Genomic DNA, 21898 nt, shown 5'->3' with positions numbered 1-21898 from the left:
AATGCCCAAAGCAGTACTCTCAAACAGATTCGCGCGACCAAAATCCGCGCGCGCGGATCCTCTTTCCGTATGTGTAGAACAAATACGGGATAGGAATAAGCGCAACAGAGAAGAACCCAAGAACACTAGCAGCCCAAGGCACACCGAGGTTGTGAAACATAGCGGTAGTGAAAAGAGGGAAACAGCCTGCGAAGATAGACCGCAAGAACGTGTTGGCGGCAATAGCGCTAGCAGCATATTTCTGGAACGTATCAATAAGATAGTTCAGCGCAGCCTGGAAGATAGTAAAGAATCCGAAACCCATCATGACAGCGCCGATGAGGGGAGCAATCCAATGGATGTTTTTCGGGCTCGTCCAGCCGAAGACGAACAGGCCGCTTGCGAACAGCACAGAACCGATCATCATAGGCGGCAGTCTCGCTTCTGGAATTGCGCGATTGCCATTTGCCTTGAAGCGTTTGAGGTAGAAGCTTTGGTTTGCGAGGTTTACGACGCCACCGATTAGGATGCCGACTAGGTATGCGAGGAAAGGGAGGGCGCCGACGACTTGGTTCCAGCCGCGTCCTTCTTGGAAGACAATTGGGAAGGCTGCTAGCGAAAGATAGAGAATACCGTAGACGAAGGAGGCGTAGAGGGCGACTAGGAAGCAGATTGGAGTTGAGAGAAGTTGGAAGGGTCGGATGAGGTATTTGTTGCCCAGTTCTTTGAAGGTTACGTCCCATTCTTCGTGGCGAGCGTGCAGGGCCCAGTTTCCTGTTTCAAATCGAAGCCGGCGTGCTTTGTAGACTAGTAGGACTGGTGGGTAGCTTTCGTCGACGAAGAGAAGATCCAGTATTAAGAAAAACATCATCATTATTCCGGTGATCTAATACCTGTCAGTGGAAATTCATGTTGAATTGCGGGAAAGGTGCTCACGTATTCGGTCCATCGCCAGCCAAGATAACTTTGGCAAATGGCACCACCGACAATTGGACCGAGGACAGGCCCACCCACCACTGCCATGGCATAACCAACAATGGCAGCTCCGCGTTGTTCGGGTGTCCAAATGTCACCCAAGACACCTCCAGTATTTGTCACAGGGGCTGAGCCGAAGAAGCCCGTGAAGAATCGAGTAATCATGATAGTCTGCAAGTCTTTCGAAGTCGCTGTTCCAAAAGAAAAGACAGCAGCGAGGAAATATGGCGCCAACACAGCAGGCTTGCGCCCAAACACTTCTGATAAAGGCGCCCAGATAAGAGGACCCAATCCCAAACCAAACAAAAGTAATGATGTACCAAGTGTAGAAACTTCATCAGAAACACCAAACTCCTGGCTGACTTGACCCTGGCCAGTTGAATACCTATTAACAACATTAGCCCCGATTCACAGCCCAAGCAACATAAACCATGAACTTACACAGAACTCGCCCAAGTAGACCCTAAAATCGAAAACAAAAACCGAATTAGCACAATCCTCATTCGCACCAAGCCCAAACATCCATGACAAAACGTACCCATAGTAGTCAACCCATACAGAATAGTAGTCACAGCTTTCTTTCTAAACCCCCAGTTTAGCGGGCGATAAGGATCATCATCCCCTTCAAAATCCACAATCGCATCTTCGGTGGTCTTCGTATGCGACAGTGGATGAGTAAATTTAGCAGTCTGTCCCGGTTCGCGACTCCGAATGCGCGATATGACCGATTGCGCGCGCTGCTCAAAGACCGATATCCCCGAGGCCGAGGTGTTTTGCTTTTCTAGGGGTGCTGTGACGGCGCTGTCAATGCTGTGACTGCGATTGCGGTTATGGTTGCCAATATGGAGAGATTCGACATCGATTATATCGGTGGATATGCTAGTGCGATTTGAATGGGGCCTTTGTTCTGTCATTTTGGAGAGATAGTGTTATGAAGTCAACAGGACATTGATCTTCGTTGTCGCTTGCAGCTTGGAGAAGAGCCGCTGAGGGGAAGAAACAAAAAATTGGAGACCAAAAATTCACCAGCGAAATCTCCGATGGAAAAAGATATTGCCCGGATATAAGGCGAAGTGGGTATGAGACGGCAGGCGGTTCACAGGCTCACAAATCAAGACGAATGGGTTGGGCGGGTGTTGACGTGGAGTCCACTGCAGTCCACTGGAGTTTTACTGGAGTCGGGGACCCTCATTGCTTTATTCAAGCTTTTCGGATCTTGCTTTTCGGACCTCCGATGGCGGCGAAGCCGTGTTATCCGGTTCCTTTGGTTTGGGGTGGCGTTGGACTATTGGGGACCCTTGTAACTCGATTGGTGGGTACAAGTCCATTTCGACGTAGAGAGTCAAGAGGAATGGGGAGTTTAACATGGCTTGTGCGCAGCTGCACGCATCCAGATTTCATACTTCAAGTGTCGCAGTCTGGGAATATCTCCGGAGTGTGGAGAAGAAATTGGCCAGTAAGAGAAGGCGATGTTGGACGTCACGTGATATGGATATAGATGTACAGAACAGAACGTAACTTCTAAACAAGTCTATAAAGTGATATGGTATGATACATGTGTCCATATCAAAGATGTGTCCCCTAATTTGCCTGTTGAATCCCTCATGAGCACCACCTAAGTGGATGGATGCACGCTCTCCCACTTGTGAACGGCCTCCATGGCAGCAGTGACCTTAAGACCAATGCGGGCATCCAATTCGTAGCTCTCCCACCGAGCAGCGTGGTCGAGGTACTCCTTACACTGACGCACCTGCTTTCTTTCAGTGTCAATCTGAGAACTACTCCCAGAGGCGGTGGAAGTCTTGTCAGATTCAACGGCTGGGGTGGTTGTAGACAACCCATGAAGCGTCTGATACGTAGAACGCTCCATCCAAAAGTTAGCCGCCATTTCAAAGTGCGCAACTGGATGAACCCAGTCGTCCTTCAGATGACCCTTGAACAGAGACTTATCGTGGTTCAACACGCGAGTCTGGATAATGTTCTTTGCCTCATCGTATTTGCATAATGAGCGCAGGACAGCCGCACGAAGAAGTTCCAGGATGGCCTTTTCTTCAATGCCTTCGCGAGACCAGGTCTTGTTTGCGTCGCTTTCACACCAAGCTAGTCTGGTGAGGGATTCCTCAAGCTGCGCCTCCGTCATGCGACTGTGGCCATTCCAGAAGAAGATCATCTCTTCGACGGGGTCCACGCCAATGGCATCCACGAGAGGCACGTTCCACTCCTTGGCGCGTGCTTCCCACTTGGCGATTTTCCGGGCGACGAAGACGTCGAATGGGAGTTGGCGGGCCATGAAGCGCTTTTTGCCGGCATGGGCTGGTGCTTCACGGAGGTACAGGGCAGCCTTTTTGGCGTGTTCTTCTGCCAGCTTGGGGTCTGCAATGTTCCTTCGGTATAGCGCTACATGACAAGATCCGGCGATGTAATAATATAGGGACCGGGACCAGGAATTGAGATCCACACACTACAAGATTAGCGGGACGCCCCTCGTATTAGGTCGAATAACTCACCTCAATGAATGCCTCGGCACAGACCTCGTATTCGTGCAAGAATAATGCATTCAAACTCTTCTCAAAAACGCACAATCCTTCGACCTGCTTTAGAGGACTCTTGGTGTTTGTGTCGAGGAGCGCAAGAGCACCTTCCAGGTCCTTATTCGCACCCTTCATACGCGATTCTTCGAGCAGCCAGAGCTGACTTTTAGGAAACCTAGATCGCATCTCGGCCAGCAAAGCAGCCAGTCTCTCCTGGGGATATCCTTCAACATCGGTCTCACCAGGAGTCGGGTCGGGCATGATATCGCAGTAGCGAACGAAGCCATTGTAATAGCCAAGCAATGCCAGGGCAGCCATACCGCCGATCAAGTTGTGGAACTTGCTGGCTTGCCACAGCATTCTTAGTCCTCGTTGCTTGTCACCGTGGAATCCAATAATGGAAAGTAACTTGCTGAATGCTGGAGGGACCATGGAGATCAGTAGAAGAAGGATTCCGAAACAGAAATTAGAGCCGGAGTGCACAAAAACATCAATTTCGTTCTTGAAAATCTCCGAGTCAGGATCGTGATGGATGTGCTTTGCAGAAGGCGTTGAGGCACCCGGAGATACTGCTTCAGCAGCTACGGTCAACCCGCTCAAGGATCGGTTTAGCTCAGCGCTTGCATTTGTGGCCACTTTGCCGTCGTCTTTCGAGATTTGATTCGACGAGTCTGACTTGTCCTCCGGACATTCGGCACTCGACTTCGAAAGATCACTGGCGCTGGGAAGTAAGTGCTTTTTCAGGTTTTGTGATTCCATGAATTTTTCCTCCATCTTCATGATGGCGTCTAGCGTAATATAGGCCTTTCTCAGCCTATAGAACGCCTTGATACTTTCTGTCAGGCTTTCGTTCAGTACACCTACAACGGCACTCATCAACTGGGCAATTGCTTGGCAAAGGGCATATTCCGAGCCGGGGGCATAGATGTCCGAGTGGAAGGCATTGGGGGCATTGGCGTTCTGTTGCGCCCGAGTCTGGTCGTTGCTCGCGCTGGTTTCCGCTTCGCCGAGTCGTTCGGAGGCTGCACAAGTCAGTATGAGAGCTTTGGAACCCGGAAAGTATCTCCACCTTGTCGCATAATCTCCTGCTCGAATCCCAATGTGGCTCGTACAAACGCGACCACGCCTTTGCCCAACTATATCGAAGTCAGAGAGGTTACGTCATTGGATATAGTGCCGATCACGCACCAGGTGGAAAGTCGAGGACCCCGTAGCGAGATTTGCTTCTGCACCGTCGACATCGTCATTGAGGATCATTGTCGCCGCTTGGGGTTGGGATTAGTATCGATTTCTCCATTGTGTCCTCCACGGGTGCCCACCTTGCATCGCTTGCACCACTGTCGCAATTCTGTCAGCACGCTTTCGATCGGGGAGAGGTTCTGCGCCACTTACAGTCTTTGATTTCGACCACCGAGTCTACCGACTGTGTCGGCTTCTTGCCGTACAGCCATGAACCGACTCGCAACATGGTGCAGACCTAGAGTTGAAGAAGTGAAAAAGTGGAAAACAAGTATGCCTAAGACCGAAGCGTGAGAAAACACCGGATTGGGAAGAATGTCAACGGTCCCACTCAAATCCGAATACGAGCACAAGTTCCGGGAACATCTGCCTGGAGATAAGAAGTCAAGTAGAAGAAAGTCCAGAGGATCTTGTTTCAGGGGAGGGGCCAAATAATGTAGTCCATGGACCTAAGAGTTAGGCGTGCCGGCAGCTCCGAGGGGCAAAGTAGTTAGCGAGATCGAGCCCGAGCCTGGATCTGGATCTGGATCTGTGATATGGAGGTCTGATTGATTCTCGATCGTTTGGTCTATTCCGCGTATGAAATAGTTCAGACTATTGCCTATTCACCCCATTCGCCCACCAGTTGACTGTCGATTCTTTGTTCTAAAGGTTCGGGCTTATCGCCTATCGCCTTAGTCACCGCTCTCAGCTCTGACAGCTCCAACTCCAACCTCACTTGCCTTAACTACACACACACATACATACATTACACACAATGTCTACCCAAAAGTCCGAGCTCTCAGAGCAGCCCCAGCAGCAGAAGCCCCAAGTGCTAGAGGAAGACGACGAATTCGAAGACTTCCCCGTTGAAGGTACCATACCGCAACACGACACCCTTCCACAACACCCACACTAACCTGGCAATATACAGACTGGCCCCAGGAAGAAGCCGAGCCTACCGCAGGCTCGACAGCAAATGGTGGAAGCGAGCATCTCTGGGAAGAGAGCTGGGATGATGATGATGCCGCGGAGGATTTCTCCAAGCAGCTCCAGTGCGTATTCACTCCTACGAGACACCCACCCGAGATGGCGATGGCGATAGCGATGACGATGACGATGGTTCTGCATCTCGCTTCAGCACTGCGAATCTACAGTCACTCGTGCTCAGTCACACCCAATATCCCATTTCATCCACCCCCTCAATCCAAACCAGAATCTCATCGTCAACCCGGACATGACCTCACACCCCTTCCATCAAACCCACAGCTAACAGACATTCCTCCAACAGAGAAGAACTAAAGAAAGTCGAAGCATCATCCTAAACAAGACACCAAGCACGACCCCCAAACGAGACACGCACTCCCATCCACAGACTAGATGAGAAGGAACCCCGCATCGCTTTCGACATTGCTGTCAACACCGGTCGGCTAGTTCATCGCCTCTCTCCATTTTGCATACCACATATACCCCTCTGTTTCTGCATAACAATGGACTTCAATGGGTTGGAATGAAAGGAGGGAAGAGTGGTTTCGTCTGCCATTGATGGGCCGTGGACTTGTCGGGAAATGAGAAATGTTTTGTTTAATTTATGAACTTTTAATTGCATCAATATGAATGGGCCTTGATCTTCAGGTTTTGAGAATCTTCTTCCTGGTTGAAGCTAGATCCCGGGGTTTGTGTTTGTGAGATTACTCGGGAAGAAAGAAGTTGGGTGTGATCGGTAACCTTGCGTTTACCAAGACTATGCGACAATCTCCTCTTCTGGTATGGAGATAAACATGAACATTTTATATTGGACTCTATTTGCACTGCCTTGCAGTAGTTGGGTAACCCTCCATGGCACAAGGCGCTCAAAGTTTGGGTTTCGTACCTACCAAAACCAAACTTAGCTATCCAATCGAGGAATCTTGGAAGATGTAATTAAAAAGAAAATTCATTGGCTGTGTACATTACAGTTTCATAAACATGCTCGAGACGACAGAAGAAGCTATTGAACCCCCGCCACCCATCTATTTTTGATCATTTACTTACTGGACAGAGCAGCAACACCGGGCAGATCCTTGCCCTCAAGCAACTCGAGGGAGGCACCACCACCAGTGGAAACGTGGGAGAGCTTGTCCTCAACGTTGTACTTGGCAGCAACGGTAGCAGTGTCACCACCACCGATGATAACAATGGCGCCAGATTGGGCGGCCTTGACGGCAGCATTGAGAGTCTTCTCGGTAGCGTTGGCGAAGGGCTTCAGCTCGAAGACACCGGGGGGACCGTTCCAGAGGATAGTCTTGGCCTCGGCGATGGTCTTCTCGTAGAGCTTGACGGACTCGGGGCCGACGTCCAGACCCATGTAGCCGTCGGGGATGCCGGTGGCATCGGTGGCAGCGCCGACCTTGGCATCAGCGGCGAACTTGTCAGCAGTGACGTAGTCGACGGGGAGGACGATCTCGACGTTGAACTTCTTGGCCTTCTCAACGATCTCGCCGACGATCTTGCTGCCGGCTTCGTCGAAGAGGGAGTTGCCGATCTTGACGTTCTCCAAGGTCTTCTTGAAGGTGAAGGCCATGGCGCCGGTGATGATCAGGCTGTTAACCTTGGGGAGGAGGTTGTCGATCAGCTGGATCTTGTCCGAGACCTTGGCACCTCCGAGGATGGCGAGGAAGGGACGGGCTGGGTTCTCGAGGGCCTTAGCGAAGTACTCGAGCTCCTTCTTCACGAGGAAACCGGCGGCCTTCTGGGGGAGGTCGACTCCGACCATGGAGCTGTGGGCACGGTGGGCAGTACCGAAAGCATCGTCTACGATCTGTGAGCTAGGAACAAGCTTCGCGCGGGATGATTTCTACTTACTGACGTAGACGTCACCGAGGGCAGTGAGACCCTTGCGGAACTCATCGATAGCAGCCTTGTCGGCCTTGACCTTCTTGCCCTCGGCATCCTTGGAGCTGCCCTCCTCCTCGGCGTGGAAACGCAGGTTCTCGAGCAGGACAATCTGGCCACCGGTGGCCTTGTTGACGATCTCCTCAGTCTGGGGACCGACGCAGTCCTCGGTGAAGATGACATCCTTGCCAATGAGACCCTCGAGCACGGGGACCACGGGCTTCAAGCTGTACTTGGGGTTGACCTTACCATCGGGACGGCCAAGGTGGGACATGAGCACAACAGCCTTGGCGCCGTTCTCAATGGCATACTTGATGGTGGGCAGAGCACCGGTGATACGCTGGGGGTTGGTGACGTTCTTGTTCTCGTCGAGGGGGACGTTGAAATCAACCTGCTCCAATTAGTCGCTGGTCCAGTAATTGATTAGTACTTGTGGAGGAGACATACCCGGATCAAGACACGCTTGTCCTTGAGGTCGACATCAGTAATGGGAAGCTTGTTGGAGAGAGACATTGTGATAGATATGGGAGTCAACAATGGTAAGAAAGGAGGAGGGGAAAGAAAAGAAGAACTAATCAGGCCACGGTGAGTCGCGATCAGTGGAGGGGTTTGGTGGGGGTCCGGTGAAGAGGTGTCGCATCCTCCCCCCGAGTACTTACCGGTGATGTATTCGTCCGCAAGCGGTACTTTTTGGTCAATGAATTAAACCCCTGTAGCAGAAGTATATTAGCAATATCTCTACCTTTCTCATGGGTACCCCACCTTCCCCCGGAGAGCTGATCGGGCTGATACGGGACTGATGTCAGAGCTGCCATATTTCTTTGCCGGACTATGGAATGTCAGAACGGCGGTTTTTTAATTCGATTGCTCGATATTAGAGCAATTTCTACTCAGAATAAAATTTTAAAATTGTCTTGAGTACTGTAGGCGACTTGTTCTCTTATAGAGCGCTGAACGGTCCTATACGATAGCTCCCTACTCCGTATAGCTTGGAGAGCTGCCGTCAGTACGGGGAAGGCCGGGCCTTGAGGGTCCTCGTAGCCTCGGACTCGGGTGTTCCTGGGGTAATCGTCTACTGATGGAAATGGCCTCAGCCGCTGAAACATGTAACGTGAAAAGCAAATTCGATTCCCAAAAGACCAAATCATTAATACCCAAATGTGCAATATCCAGCCTTTTGGAATGCAAAACCCAAAGAACAATTTACATGAAAGCCGTTTACCCCAAGCGCCTAACAAAACAAAGCCAAAAAAAAAAGCGATTGCGGTTTATAACTCGGTCGTTAACATGATACTCGCTGGAAGCGTGTAATTAGGATTCCTCGGAGGAGTTGGTAAGGGAAAGGTACGCGGTCCACGCAATACCAATGGTTGACACAAAGGGCTAGAGAGTGGAGAGGTTAGGAAAGCTCGGTTGTCACAGGGCTGCTGAACTTACAATTTGAAACTGGATAGGCACGACCCGGAAATTGAGGATCTGCACCGCAGGCCAGAGCACAAAGTTGGCCTTCAGGGTAGGCAGGTAAACATCGCGGAACTTTTGTGTCAATGCCCGCCGGCCACCACCTTCAGCAATGGTCATGTAGGTGAAGAAACACGCCAGACCTGATCGGATTAGCTCAAGTCGAAGAAGAACAGAGTGGGAACATACCAAACGGCGCAAAAATAAACTGATCAAACGCAACGCGCTTGAAGGCCGGAGCAGTTGGGTTCGTTTTGGTGAGCGGGAATGCCCTAGATAAGAAGCCAAACCACTGGAATTGGATCGGGGCCATGAAGAAACCATAGGCCATGAACCTGGTGAGACGTTCAAAATCAAAAGGTGGAGGGGAGCGACGGGAAAAGCCCAGCTCTCCGACAGCTGGCGGCTTCTCCTTGTCCAAATCATGAATCTCTATCGAAAGGAAGTCTTCGCTGCTCTCAGAGGTCTGGGCTCGACGAGTTCTGAAAGCCGTAATCAGCTGAGCAACAGTATCGGCCACGCCACCAAGGACCTGTATTCCCGCGCTGTCAATTATGCATTCGTATATGATCGAGCTAGACTGAGGGTAGCTTACAGCGTTTGTAACCATCGTCGTAAGCACTATCAAGAGATAACGAGTCAGTGTGGGACAGCGGGATGTGGCGGGTAATCGCATACCTGGTTTTTCAGCATAGTAGGTGTTGAATTTGGCAGCAAGCCGGGCCGCTACGGCCATCTCGATGATAAAGATGATCGTGTGCAATAGAGGCTGTAAAATAATGACATCAGGCGACAGGGTTAGCCTCTTTCAAACAGGCCGGGGGCGCAACAGCGCGACAGCGAGATGTCGGACTAGGTGGATTCACGTACCACGCGACCGTAGATGTATCTCTTATTCAGTCCATCGAGGACTTTTCGCTTCGCGGAGGAGATCATGATGGAGGATGATGACTGGAGGATTAGAACGCTGAGTTTGGATGAGGGCGAGGCTGCGCCAGTATGACGCAAACTCAATGAAATTCAAGGGACTGCGCTATACGAACCCCAGAGATCCGGGGTTATGTAATTGTATAGAGGGATGTCAGGAATGATGTCGATAGTGTGAAGCCACGCAGATCTCCATCTCCGCGTCTCCGCCTGACTAACAAAAAGTCACCTGGTCGTCGATTACCCCGTCATCTTTGTCAGCCAATCAGAGGCCATCAATGAACTGCGGGAACTATAAAATGTTGGACCACAGTGTAACATAAGTATGCACCATAGCATTGATCGTATGTAGTCAAAATGGCTGATTGTGTGTAGGATACGACAACTGACACTGGGTGTCTCTGTATCTCATGGCGCCTTGAACTCGGAGACAAAATGATCCTAAACACCGTGTGGCTGAAAGGCTGTATCAATTTCCATAGACATAATGATGTCTTGATGCTAAGATTATATGGGAATTATAATATAAGATCATTAGTCTCTGTTGTACCCATGTGTGCAGCCTGCGTTATATATGCCATTCATAGCAGAGTCTCCTACGAGAAGAATTGGCCACCGATTTACACATCACTTGCCTAAACACAACTCAATCAATGTATGTTGTGGTATATTGATCATTATTGCTGAGCTTAATGTGTCAATCAATATCGACTAATTCTGTTTGCGGGGGCAAATTGGTCGATATCCAAGTGATCCAGTGGGAAGTGTCAACGGACCAGCAAACATGAATCATATGAAGGTAGAAGCGACTATTCTCTGTTGGGGGGTGACAGTTCCTGTCTGTCTTGGTTGAACCGCCCCCAGACGCGCAATTAGCCCTACGCTACTGCCTCGGTTTTATAGACGCGCTAGCTCTTCTTGACGGATTCCCTGGCTTGTTTACTTTTCTTCTTCGCATTTCATTCCCTCATTTGAGCTTGATTCTTCTCTTCGCGCCTTTTTTTCCAAGTATCTACATCAGGAGATCTCTTGTTGGATCTGGCTTCCCTTGTTTTGTAACAATCCTGACACAAGTTTGTTACTCAGCCATTCCCTCTGCTCGCCATGTATGAAGTAACCTCTAGCTCTGCTGTCAGAGCAGAGTTTCATTGACTTATCTGCGACAACGCAATACATTCACCTGTGTTTTGTGGACTTTGTTGTTCAGTTTACTACTGTCCAATAGACTGCCAGGCGACCGACTTCACAATACACAGCATAGTCTGTGAGCCCATCACTCAATCTACCTCTGTCTCCGACGGGCTCGAACCAGGCGGCAAGCGCATCAGATTCACACCGGACACACTCTCTGAGAAATCGCAGGGAACAGTCACAGTTTGCACTGGCTGCGGCACGTCATTGGACGAGACCAGCAAACATTGCGGCCGATGCCTCTGGGCACGTTACTGTTCCAGATACTGCCAGGTTGCAGACTGGAAGCGCCACAAGCTGACATGTGGAAACCCCAACCCCGAGAATACCTACCAAGAGCCCACCGATAACCGCGCAAGCGTTACCGAACACGCCAAAATACTCGCAGCAGTTGCACGACGGGCTGCGGGCCAGGGCAAGGTCGAACCTGCCCTCCAAACACATGTGCCAAAGCCCCTCACTCAACTGAAGGCCCTAAAGTGGCTATTCAATCGCAGTGAGAGCGATATCTGCAAGCTAATCGTCGATGCCTTGCGGCTCCGCTTCTGGGATGATGACGATCTCAATGACATGTTCGTCTTGCGGCTGATGCAAACCGGCATCGAGTCCATAGTCAAGAGAGACTTCTTCGAGCTCTCTACGAAGCTTGCACGGAAGGCTCGTCTTCTTCCCAAGTGGTGGGCGCAAAGCAATACCGACAACCTCATCCGCTTCGGCATCGCTGATGAGCCTTGGGAGAGGGAGGGGGGGGGGGGGTGGAACGTCCTCATAAGATGTTGGACCTCCTGGACCGCTATGGTGATCCTCTGATCTATTTGCAGCTTTGTATGTTTGCGGAGCAGCTCTTCGGAGTGGTTCCGGGCCGGAAGAGTGTGCTACCTCAGCTTGAGGAGGAGATGAAGTCGGAGCAGTGAGACCGCTCACGATTGTTTGGATCTTTTCTGTTTTCATCGCACTTGAATACTAGGCCTTGGTATGATGTAAGAGTAGTGGAGGTGTACATGAGTAGTCATGGATCTCAAAATCAGAGAAGTGAGCTTTGTATGGTTACATTCATGGATCCAAGTCGTTGTAGTCTGATGTAGGTATACAGCCCCTAAATACGAGTAGTCTAAGAGATAGTCTGTGATCTTCTCTTTTAGTCAATTATTTCAGCTACCAGTTCTCTCGGATATCTGACAGCGAACCATGAGCTTTCCTGACTTTCCCTTCTCGTCCACATGAACCTAGCTAATATCTCCAGATAAACAAAATACAACAGTATCATGTCAGGAAATCACTCTCTCGGCAAGATGACTTGCGCCAAGTGCAAACAGTCAGAGTCCGATACTCTGATCCTGAAGAAATGCGGTGGCTGCAACTCAATTTGGTATTGCTCAAAGACATGCCAGAAACAAGACTGGGATTCCCACAAAGACGACTGCAAAGCCACAACCCGCAGTCAAGCCATCAACAAAGCAGCTGAATCCACTGCAGTCAGCTCTGAGACCCGCACAAAAGAACAAAAAGCGGCGATGAATTGCATAACGGCACACCTGAAAGACAAATTCGCCGTCCTGGACGTTGAAATCTTCTTCCCCTTCCATGCCCTCCGATGCAGCTCCTGGCTCGATAGCCGCTCCAAAAAAGATGTCTTCAAGCTGCTCATTGATTCTTACCGCCTGCGTGTGTGGGATGATCGTCCGTACGTGATGCAGCACTTGTTCACAAACGTGAGCGATTTCGGCCTGTACCTTCGACAGGCGGAGAAAAGGGGCGACCTTGTGCCTGAGTGGTGGGCTGGGGATACTGGGGTTGAATGCATGCTTTTTGCTTCTTCTAATGATGACTGGAGCTCTGCTGTGGTTGACATCTCTGAGGAGCGTATCATGGGTTTTTATCCCGAGCTGTTCATGCCGTTGCAGATGCGGATCTTTGCTGAGCAGGTGCTTGGTATTGGGCTTAGTGGGCATAGCTTCTTGTCTACTATTGAACTTTATTTGATTTCTGAGGAGGGGAAGATTATAAATTCGATGTCGAGGAACTGAGGTTGATTGTGGTGGATTGGGGTGAAGCCGGAGATTTTACTGGGCATATTCTGGCTCTCTAGATTGCTGATTCTTGCATAGCTTTGAGGTCGATTACAATCAGTAGCAGTCTAGTATCGGAGTCTGTTTGTAGGTCTCCTGGCTAACGGGCGATTTACTCTGCGGGATCGGTTAGTCAATACCCAGCTCGTTGTGTACAAGTCCGAATGCTCAATCATTATTCACTTTTTTTTCGTCACATTTGTTCAGAGTTTAAATTTTTTTAAATTCGCATGACTCATAGAGTAGCTCATTTCCGTGGGTATTATATACTGCGCAGCGATGTCTCAACTGGAGCGAGGCTGATCATCTGCCAGGATGTCCGGTAGGTCTCGGATATCGGTCGTTTCATTCGTGTTCAGATCTACAAGTCGGATAGCTTCCAAGTGAAGGGGGCCTGTGGCAAGTGGTAGGAGTTTGAGCTCGGTTGAATGGCAGGTTCCCGGCATGAGAGGTCTGGATCTGTTAGCAGAGGACTGGAGGTGAGAAAAACAGAGAACTTACCCCACGCGAATATCTGTGCTCAAACTGATGAGCTCAACTTCTTGACCGGCTACACTCTTTTGTCTGGCGTGTACAATATTGTCGTCTGTCACTGCCTCAGCCACATGGTCCTCCTTTCGGCTATTGATGGATGACGAGGAAGGTCGAGCAACATGTCCCCGTGGATCCACGCGTTTTCTTCTTGGTACTGCAATCAAAGCGAATTTGCGGGGGACATTTGATCGGTTCACAATGAATACATCCCAGGAGAAAACAGTACCCACTTGGACACGAGTAGGCCCAGAGAAAGATATAGTGATACCGACATCAGTAACCGAGTATGCCCGTTCTCGCAGTGAGCTACGGTTATTGGATGGTGTACCAGCTTGGGTTGACACTGACAGACTAGTAGGTCTGTTGTTTCTTTGCAGTGCCGGACTTGGACCCCCATAAGTAGGGTTTAGGGCAACTGAGAAGTCGACGTTGGTTCTCCACTGCATAGAAATGCGCGGTTTGCAATCATCATCCACAAGAATTGTTGCTCCAAGTGAAATATCTAGCACGCTAAACGTGGCAGTTGAGGAAAGATTCGTCTCGGGACCGTACTCTGGCGTGAGTTTGTACATGAGCGTCACATCGTCTCTGGGGTAGCATGTCAATGGGAGAGCGAGACCCGGTACGTCAGATAATGACTCGATTGTCCCTTCAGATAGTTGGAGCTCGGCTTTGTCAAATGAGACTTGGTTGTTCAAAAACGGCGTGACTTCAAAGTCGAGACTGGCAATAGTGGTTGGACGGCCAGTGTATGAATTGAGTCGAGAATATCGTATCCTTGCACTCGCTGCAGGTACAACACGGAAAGGCTGGCCGTGTTGTTGCTGAATGTTATATATTGGGTCTTCGTTGTATGTTGTTGGTACAACTCTCAAGAGCCTGGAAGCAGGAAGGAAAGGCTCTTTGTGACCGATTGATTTGTCCCCAGATAAAGGCTGAAGCATATTTGACGATGCTGGAACGAGCGAGGGGAGGTAGTCATCATCCGAGTCCTCTTGGCGACAGCCATCTGACGGGCTTAGGCTAGCAGATGCAATAAACAAAAGTGATGGTTGTTGGATGCGAATTCGGGGTCGTTCTGCATAACTTAGTTAGTCATTACTCATTCGAGTCCCGGTCTCAAACTCACTGAGTGTGGCATCAATGTTCCAGACCAAGTAAACATGGTTACCACTGCCTTCCTCGCCCTCAAATTCATTGAAAACAACGAGCGGGTCCTCTTCACCGCGTACTATGCCCGAATTTATGATGTCTCTAGTGGGCGTGGGATTTTCAGCAACAGACTCGGCCGGGTCAACTGCAAACACGTCGAGCTTAACTTCAAGTCGAGGTAGATAGTGCTTCAGGATGGTCTCTGAACAATCGGACAGTCGCAAAACAATGCGAACGGGGACAGATTCATCTGCGAAATTTTAGTAAGCAAGACTAGGCGCAGAAGACTGGTGACTTGCATACCAAAAAACAAGAGAGATCGCTGCGGAATTGAAGACAAAACAGAGGGGAGATCATCAGCTCCGTCCTCCAAGGCCGAGCTCAGGGCCCCCTCGATATCGAGCGCAGGTGCATGAGGGACCACTGTATCAAGAATTGCATGGCGTAGAAATTCACCTGGGATCTCCAAGCCAGGCATAGCTACGTCGCATGTAAGTTGAAAGAGCGTCGAGTCTCAGGAGATAAACGATAAGTGGTCGGTGCAAACTGTGCAAACACGCGGAGCTTCATCAAGCCTCCGTTTTCACCTCTTTCTCTCGCTCACGCATCCGCCATGAATCCCAACGACACCTCAACTGCCTTGTGGCAGGAGGCGCGGAATACCGATGGACGCGTGTACTATTACAATGTGCAGACCAAAGCGACCCAATGGACAAAGCCGCAAGAATTGATGACCGCGGTCGAGGTATGTGCTAAACTCGTTGTTCTGTACTGGACTAACTCCTTTCTAGATTGCGCTAGAAAATCAGCCTTGGAGGGAACACACTGCAGCTGACGGGCGCAAGTACTGGTATCACGCGCAAACTAAGGCCAGCAGATGGGATATGCCCGAGGAATACCAGAATGCCCTTGCACAAGCGCCGGCTCCTCCAGCAGCCCCAGTCGCGTAAGTAACCTCCTGGACCTCCCAGCACCTGTGTTGACCGTACTTTAGTGGTTCATCCTATGTCGCAGGTGGTTCAAGCTACGCCCCGCAGTCTCAACACCGGGACCGTGACGACTACGACCGAGGCGAGCGAGGTGAACGTGGTGATCGTGGATACAGTGACCGGCGCATTGGATACGGCTCTTATGACAACAATCCCGCAGTCGCCGCTCCCGAATTCAAGGCACAAACTGATCCCGACTACAATTCTCTCGAGGAAGCTGAGAGCGCATTCATGAAGCTGCTCAAGCGACACAATGTCCAGCCTGATTGGACGTGGGAGGAGACAATGCGCGCTACCATCAAAGACCCCCAATACCGTGCTCTGAAAGACCCGCGAGACCGGAAGGCAGCATTTGAGAAATACGCGGTCGACGTTCGCATGCAGGAAAAGGACCGAGCGAAGGAAAGATTCGCGAAGCTCCGCGCCGATTTCAACACCATGCTGAAGCGTCATCCCGAAATCAAGCACTACAGTCGCTGGAAGACTATTCGTCCCATCATTGAAGGCGAGACCACTTTCCGCGCTACCGACGATGAAAACGAGAGACGCCAACTCTTCGAGGAATATCTTCTTCAAGCGAAGAAGACTCATGTTGAACAGGAGGCTGTCACTCGAAAGGCCGCTATGGATGAGCTGGTCAACATCCTCGGCTCGCTGGACTTGGAGCCGTACACACGGTGGTCCGAGGCGCATGCTATTATTCAGTCTGATGACAAGTTCCAGGGTGATGACAAGTTCAAGACCTTAAGCAAATCTGACATTCTGACCGCCTTTGAAAACCACATCAAGTCCTTAGAACGCGCATTTAACGATGCGCGCCAGCAGCACAAGGCCGCGAGAGCCCGAAAGGAGCGCAAGGGCCGAGAGCAGTTCCTGGAGCTGCTCAAAGAGCTCAGATCTCAAGGAAAAATCAAGGCAGGCAGCAAGTGGATGAACATCTGTCCGCTGGTTCAAGATGACCCCAGGTATCACGGTATTCTTGGACAATCTGGATCGACCCCTCTTGACCTCTTCTGGGATATGGTTGAAGAAGAGGAGCGGTCGTTGCGTGGTCCCCGAAATGATGTTCTGGATGTCCTCGATGTGAGCTACAATTCTTGGAAACAATTGAACTAATGAAGCTAACAAACGCAGGATAAACGATTCGAAGTCAACACTGAAACATCGTTCGACGAATTCAACGCCATTATGACTGCTGACCGCCGCACCTCTAAACTCGATTCCGATATCCTCAATCTTATTTTCCAGCGTATTCAGGACAAGGCAGCTCGCCGCAATGAAGAAGAGAAGCATGCTGCAGACCGCCACCAACGCCGTGCCGCAGATGCCCTGCGTTTTCGAATTAAGCGCCTGGAGCCACCTGTCCGGGTGACTGATACCTGGAGCGAAGTCCAACCTCGCCTTGAGAAATATGAAGAATACAAAGCCGTTGAATCGGATGAGCTTCGAGAAGCTGCCTTTGACAAGACAATTCGCCGCATGAAAGAACGCGACGAAGACGCAGAGAAGGACCGTGAACACGCCCAAAGCCGTGGGAGTCGACGGGATTACGATCGCGATCGTGACTACCGAAGCGGTCGAGGAGAAAGACGTGGACCAAGTGGACGAGTCAGCCGAACCCCAGAACTCGACGCATACGAAGCAGACCGCCGCAAGGCCCAAGCAGACCGTGAGCGAACCTATCGCAAGGTCAGTGGGATCTCCCCGTCCCGTGACCGCCGCGATGAACGCAGTGACCGGGACCGTTACCGCTCTCGAGACCGCGACTTCGATCGTGGTTCGCGTTCTGCCCGCGATGCCGATCCACGTGAGGACCAGCGCGAGCGTCTTTACCGCACCCGAGGTGACCCCCGTGGTGGGCGTGATGAACTTGACTATGGTGGCGGCGGCGATACTCGCAGTGTGGCCAGCGGAGACCGTCGACGCCGTCGCGACAGTGATTCTGAGAGCGTTGCTAGCCGGTCTGCGAAGCGCTATCGTCGTGATAGCCGTGAGCGGGAACGTAGCAGGGGCTCTCGGGCTCCTCGTCGAGAGCAATCCGCCATTCCTGAAGAGGGAGAAGATACAAAGCAAGATGCCAAGCAGGATACCAAGCAAGATGAGAAGGCTATCCATTCTGGCAGTGAAGAAGGCGAGATTGAAGAAGAGGAGTAAATTGCTTAATTATTTCTAACTCAATCGAGGCCAGAATAACAAGCGCGATTGATATCAGAACTCAGCATTGGGGGATAGAGTCCTGAGGTCTCTTCTATTTTCATCTAGGGATAACATACAACCCGAATACACAGTCAAAGTTCTGTTCGTTGTGCATGGTAATCGATGCTGATTTTGATGGAGACAAATAGGGAAACTCCAATATCATGTACGCATAGGGCAATCATAGTACCAGTGGAGGTGGATGGTAATCCACCGATGACCTCTTATTCAACATTATTCTTCACTTTTACCAAAGCCAATTCCGTGCCCGTCTGAGGTCGTTTGTCCAAACTTTCTCTTCATAGTGACCGAGTATCTTAAGTAGAGCTGCCGGTCCTAGCCCTGGTTTAGCTAGCTGGTTGCCAGTCTGAGTGAGACCCATTGTCGTGTGCTATCAAGGGATGGGGTTGTTCATAGAGTCTGAAGGTGCCGAGATAGGCCTCCTGTAATGCGATGTCGCACTTGTATGAATTAAACATAACTTACTGTGATCTGAAGATAAACAAGATTGTCTTTGAACAATGAGCTCTTTCTTTTATTTTATGATTGGTCTGTTTCTATTTTCTTTCGCTGATTCTCATAAATGAATCAGGCTATACGTATTTCCTATTGTGGAAATATATAATCAGGCGGCCTGCGTGCCCTAACTACAATCACTTTTAACGGAAGAACAAAACACTGGAAACTTAAATTGAATTGAACGAGATAAAAGATAACATTTCTAAGAATCTGCAGGCAGGTCAAACCCAACTAAAAGTAAAATAAGGTAACCCTGCAGCTCAGCCCATGCCATCCCCGGCCTGAAAAAGGACCAATCCAGTTCGAAAAAAAAATCCATCATGGAACCGATGCGTAAAGTCTAAAAAACTTTTGAAAACCCAAACCCTCCAACCTAATGTAAAATAACTCCGTTGGAACAAACTATGCCGATCCCTGTTCACGATCAAAAAATTGTAAATGTGTGAAAGATCTGCGGACATGTGTTCCCGTTCGGTAGCCGATGTCCCTGAATATGTCGAACAAATCCAGAGAAGGTGGTTGCAAGGCGAATAACGACATAGGCCTTTGATGATGGATTGACGAATGGCAGCAGGTCGCTAAAATGAATGAGCGTACTAGACCGGGGAATGGTTGGGGTGAACCCAATCGGGTCAACCTCCCCTTCATTAGCCGTAGTCATTGCTGCCATTTAAATCGTCATCGCCAGTGTCGTCCGAGGGACTATCGCCGCCACCGAAAAAGGACCCGGAGCAGCGATGCTGTCCCTTGCCTTGGACCACCACGGCTACACAAACGCCTGGGAACTCCATTAACCACATGATCTGTCTGTTGCTGCGACGCCGGTTGCGCCGCTGCTCAGAGCCACGGCCATCATATTTGTGACGGCAGCGACAGTGCTCATTGAAGACGCCCTGTTCAGGCCTCTTCCTCCAAGAAGTAGAAGTTACCGGCCAACTTCTGCTCCTGGTCCATCTGACTGTTGTTCTTGTTGATACGGGGGCGGTAAGAGTTGGGGTCACGACGGAAAGTGACGTCCAGGCTCTTCAAGAAGCGGTTGCAACCGGTGACGAGGGACTCGGGGGTGTTGGCGCGAGCGTCCACGGAAGGCTTTCCGTCGAAGACAATGACACGGTCAGCGAGGTAGGTGGCCATGATGAAATCGTGCTCGACAATGAAAGCGGTCTTTTTGGTGTGCATGATGAAACGCTTGATGACACGGGCGGCGACAATACGCTGCTCGGAGTCCAGGTAGGCACTGGGCTCGTCAATCAGGTAGATATCAGCGGGAATACCCAGGGCCAAGACAATGGCGACACGCTGCAATTCACCACCAGACAGGTTTTGGACTTCCTGGTCAATGAAGTCGTCCATCTTGAGGGGCTTGTAGACGTCGGTCTGGAACTGAGGAGACAGGAACGCGGCCTTGATACGCTTGAAGAACAGCTGGCGGACGGTACCCTGGAACTTGGGGGTGATCTTCTGAGGCTTCATACTGATGTTCATCTTGGGCACGGAGATGAGACCGTCAGGCTTCTCGGCACCAGCAAGCATTCTACAGAAAGTGGTCTTTCCGGTTCCGTTCTCACCCATCATGACAACGATCTCAGAGTCAGTGAACTTTCCGGGTTCGACCTTAAGGTGGAAGCCACCAAGGGTCTTTTCCATGGCAGGGTAGGAGAAGGCGCGATCCTTGTCGACAATGAAGTCCTCACCAGCTTCAGCAAGACGGAAAGTGAGGGACTCTTCACGGAAACGCAAGTTCTCGGTAGGGATGTGACCATCCAAGAAGATGTTGATACCTTCACGGACGGAGGAAGGAAGAGTGACAACACCGTAAACAGCGGGTCGACCGTAAAGCACGCAAATGAAGTCAGAAAGGTAGTCAAGCACAGACAAATCGTGCTCAACAACAATAACGTAGTCGTCGGGACGGAGAAGGCCACGGATAGTGCGAGCAGCAGCCAGACGCTGCTTGACATCGAGATATGAGGAAGGCTCGTCGAACATGTACCTGATTCATTATTAGTATTAGAACTAGACATTATGCATCGCAGAACCTACACGTCGGCCTTCTGCACACAAACCAGACCAATGGCGAAACGCTGAAGCTCACCACCGGAAAGGTGACCAATATCACGTTCGGCAACCTGGCGCAGTTCTGGGCAGATATTAGCGATTTTTTCGAAATAATACAATTAACAATCAAGACGAACCAAGAACGTCCATAATCTCCTCCTTGTTGTCGAGTTGAGAACGGGCATCGATGAGCTGGGCGACCTGCTGGATAGGGCCCTTCACGGCACGGGGGATCTGGTCGACATACTGAGGCTTAACAACAGCCTTCAGGTTATCCTCAAGAACCTTAGTGAAGTAGTCTACTCAAGTCAGTTTCCTTCATGTCCTCCAATTGTATCTGGGTGGTTCTTACTCTGCAGTTCGGAACCACGGAAGTACTTCAGGATCTCTTCCCAGTCAGGAGGGTTATCGTAACGACCCAGGTTGGGCTTGAGCTTGCCACTCAAGATCTTCAAAGCAGTACTCTTTCCGATACCGTTGGTTCCAACAAGACCGAGAACCTGACCGGGGCGGGGCATGGGAAGACGGTGAAGCTTGAAACTGTTGGCCGAGTAACGGTGGGTGACTTGGGTCTCGAGGTTGGTGGGCAAGTTGATAATGTGAATGGCACCGAAGGGGCACTTCTTGGGGCAGATACCACAACCAATACACAGACGCTCGGAGATGAAGGCGATCTTGGAGGTAGGGTCGACCTCAATGCAAAGCTTTCCGGAGCGGACTACGGGACACGCCTTCTTGCACTCTTGACGACATTTCTGTAACCGATCAGCCCCTGATACAACCAAAAGAACATTGTAGAGAGTCGCATACCTTCGGTTTGCACTATAGAGTTGAAAACATGTGATGTGAGCCACGCTGTCGCGAACCGGAGAGAAAACGGTATTAGTGGGGTATTTCTCGACGAACCTTGTCAGTGTTGATGATCGCAATACTATCGAGGGGAATTCACGTTAGTAGAGTATAAAGGACTCCGAGAGCTCTCAAAACATACCGTGTAAGCTTGTCAGACATGGTGGTGGATGTGGTTCAAAGAACCTGAATCGGGTATGAAAAAGATAAAAAAGAACGAGTCGAGAGTAGACGTGGGGGGTTGCGTTGGTTAGGTCTGAAAAGTGCTGTCGCAGGTATGTAAGAGTGCAGAGAAGCACCAAATGTCCGCGCAGACTCGACTTTGCAAAGAAGACAGAACACACTATCAATGATCGAGGGGCGGCAGAATTGAATG

General features: G+C 50.4%; 11 protein-coding genes across 11 annotated transcripts; 4 read left to right on the top strand and 7 right to left on the bottom strand.

Moving 5' to 3' along the window:
• Positions 1–19: 19 nt before the first annotated feature.
• On the bottom strand, positions 20–1868 carry N7511_004652 (MFS transporter; the record flags this gene model as incomplete). The annotated part of the gene is made up of 4 exons (XM_057127077.1): positions 20–865; positions 916–1339; positions 1396–1417; positions 1493–1868. 4 exons carry the CDS (start codon positions 1866–1868, stop codon positions 20–22), a joined length of 1668 nt encoding a protein of 555 aa, XP_056985967.1.
• A 701-nt stretch (positions 1869–2569) lies between these two features.
• Positions 2570–4953, bottom strand: N7511_004651 (TTC39/IML2 family protein; the record flags this gene model as incomplete). The annotated part of the gene is made up of 6 exons (XM_057127076.1): positions 2570–3415; positions 3462–4507; positions 4555–4621; positions 4674–4750; positions 4805–4822; positions 4878–4953. The coding sequence occupies 6 exons, from the start codon at positions 4951–4953 to the stop codon at positions 2570–2572; spliced, it is 2130 nt and encodes a 709-aa protein (XP_056985966.1).
• A 528-nt stretch (positions 4954–5481) lies between these two features.
• Positions 5482–6028, top strand: N7511_004650 (proteasome regulatory particle lid subunit SEM1; the record flags this gene model as incomplete). Its single annotated transcript, XM_057127075.1, has 3 exons — positions 5482–5578; positions 5638–5758; positions 5995–6028. 3 exons carry the CDS (start codon positions 5482–5484, stop codon positions 6026–6028), a joined length of 252 nt encoding a protein of 83 aa, XP_056985965.1.
• A 701-nt stretch (positions 6029–6729) lies between these two features.
• pgkA (phosphoglycerate kinase pgkA) lies at positions 6730–8090 on the bottom strand (the record flags this gene model as incomplete). The annotated part of the gene is made up of 3 exons (XM_057127074.1): positions 6730–7496; positions 7548–7968; positions 8025–8090. The coding sequence occupies 3 exons, from the start codon at positions 8088–8090 to the stop codon at positions 6730–6732; spliced, it is 1254 nt and encodes a 417-aa protein (XP_056985964.1).
• Positions 8091–8888: 798 nt separating this feature from the next.
• N7511_004648 (Mpv17/PMP22 family protein) lies at positions 8889–9974 on the bottom strand (the record flags this gene model as incomplete). The annotated part of the gene is made up of 6 exons (XM_057127073.1): positions 8889–8960; positions 9015–9181; positions 9228–9570; positions 9634–9659; positions 9717–9807; positions 9909–9974. The coding sequence occupies 6 exons, from the start codon at positions 9972–9974 to the stop codon at positions 8889–8891; spliced, it is 765 nt and encodes a 254-aa protein (XP_056985963.1).
• A 316-nt stretch (positions 9975–10290) lies between these two features.
• On the top strand, positions 10291–11966 carry N7511_004647 (zinc finger MYND domain-containing protein; the record flags this gene model as incomplete). Its single annotated transcript, XM_057127072.1, has 2 exons — positions 10291–10309; positions 11227–11966. The coding sequence occupies 2 exons, from the start codon at positions 10291–10293 to the stop codon at positions 11964–11966; spliced, it is 759 nt and encodes a 252-aa protein (XP_056985962.1).
• Positions 11967–12448: 482 nt separating this feature from the next.
• N7511_004646 (zinc finger MYND domain-containing protein) lies at positions 12449–13183 on the top strand (the record flags this gene model as incomplete). Its single annotated transcript, XM_057127071.1, has 1 exon — positions 12449–13183. The coding sequence occupies one exon, from the start codon at positions 12449–12451 to the stop codon at positions 13181–13183; it is 735 nt and encodes a 244-aa protein (XP_056985961.1).
• A 326-nt stretch (positions 13184–13509) lies between these two features.
• N7511_004645 (TRAPP trafficking subunit Trs65 domain-containing protein) lies at positions 13510–15389 on the bottom strand (the record flags this gene model as incomplete). The annotated part of the gene is made up of 4 exons (XM_057127070.1): positions 13510–13678; positions 13727–14837; positions 14889–15161; positions 15215–15389. 4 exons carry the CDS (start codon positions 15387–15389, stop codon positions 13510–13512), a joined length of 1728 nt encoding a protein of 575 aa, XP_056985960.1.
• Positions 15390–15524: 135 nt separating this feature from the next.
• N7511_004644 (snoRNA-splicing protein PRP40) lies at positions 15525–18054 on the top strand (the record flags this gene model as incomplete). Its single annotated transcript, XM_057127069.1, has 4 exons — positions 15525–15656; positions 15703–15857; positions 15906–16983; positions 17035–18054. 4 exons carry the CDS (start codon positions 15525–15527, stop codon positions 18052–18054), a joined length of 2385 nt encoding a protein of 794 aa, XP_056985959.1.
• Positions 18055–19262: 1208 nt separating this feature from the next.
• N7511_004643 (uncharacterized protein) lies at positions 19263–19498 on the bottom strand (the record flags this gene model as incomplete). The annotated part of the gene is given in 2 exon segments (XM_057127068.1): positions 19263–19393; positions 19411–19498. The coding sequence occupies 2 exon segments, from the start codon at positions 19496–19498 to the stop codon at positions 19263–19265; spliced, it is 219 nt and encodes a 72-aa protein (XP_056985958.1).
• A 14-nt stretch (positions 19499–19512) lies between these two features.
• N7511_004642 (ATP-binding cassette domain-containing protein) lies at positions 19513–21684 on the bottom strand (the record flags this gene model as incomplete). The annotated part of the gene is made up of 7 exons (XM_057127067.1): positions 19513–20608; positions 20659–20755; positions 20811–20972; positions 21026–21428; positions 21484–21495; positions 21580–21604; positions 21665–21684. The coding sequence occupies 7 exons, from the start codon at positions 21682–21684 to the stop codon at positions 19513–19515; spliced, it is 1815 nt and encodes a 604-aa protein (XP_056985957.1).
• Positions 21685–21898: the final 214 nt, after the last annotated feature.

This window comes from Penicillium nucicola (assembly GCF_028828085.1).
Source record: "Penicillium nucicola strain IBT 29836 chromosome Unknown utg000003l, whole genome shotgun sequence".
In the NCBI taxonomy this organism is placed as follows: domain Eukaryota; kingdom Fungi; phylum Ascomycota; class Eurotiomycetes; order Eurotiales; family Aspergillaceae; genus Penicillium; species Penicillium nucicola.
The sequence above is the reverse complement of the archived record's forward strand: the minus strand, read 5'-3'. Positions and strand labels throughout refer to the sequence as shown.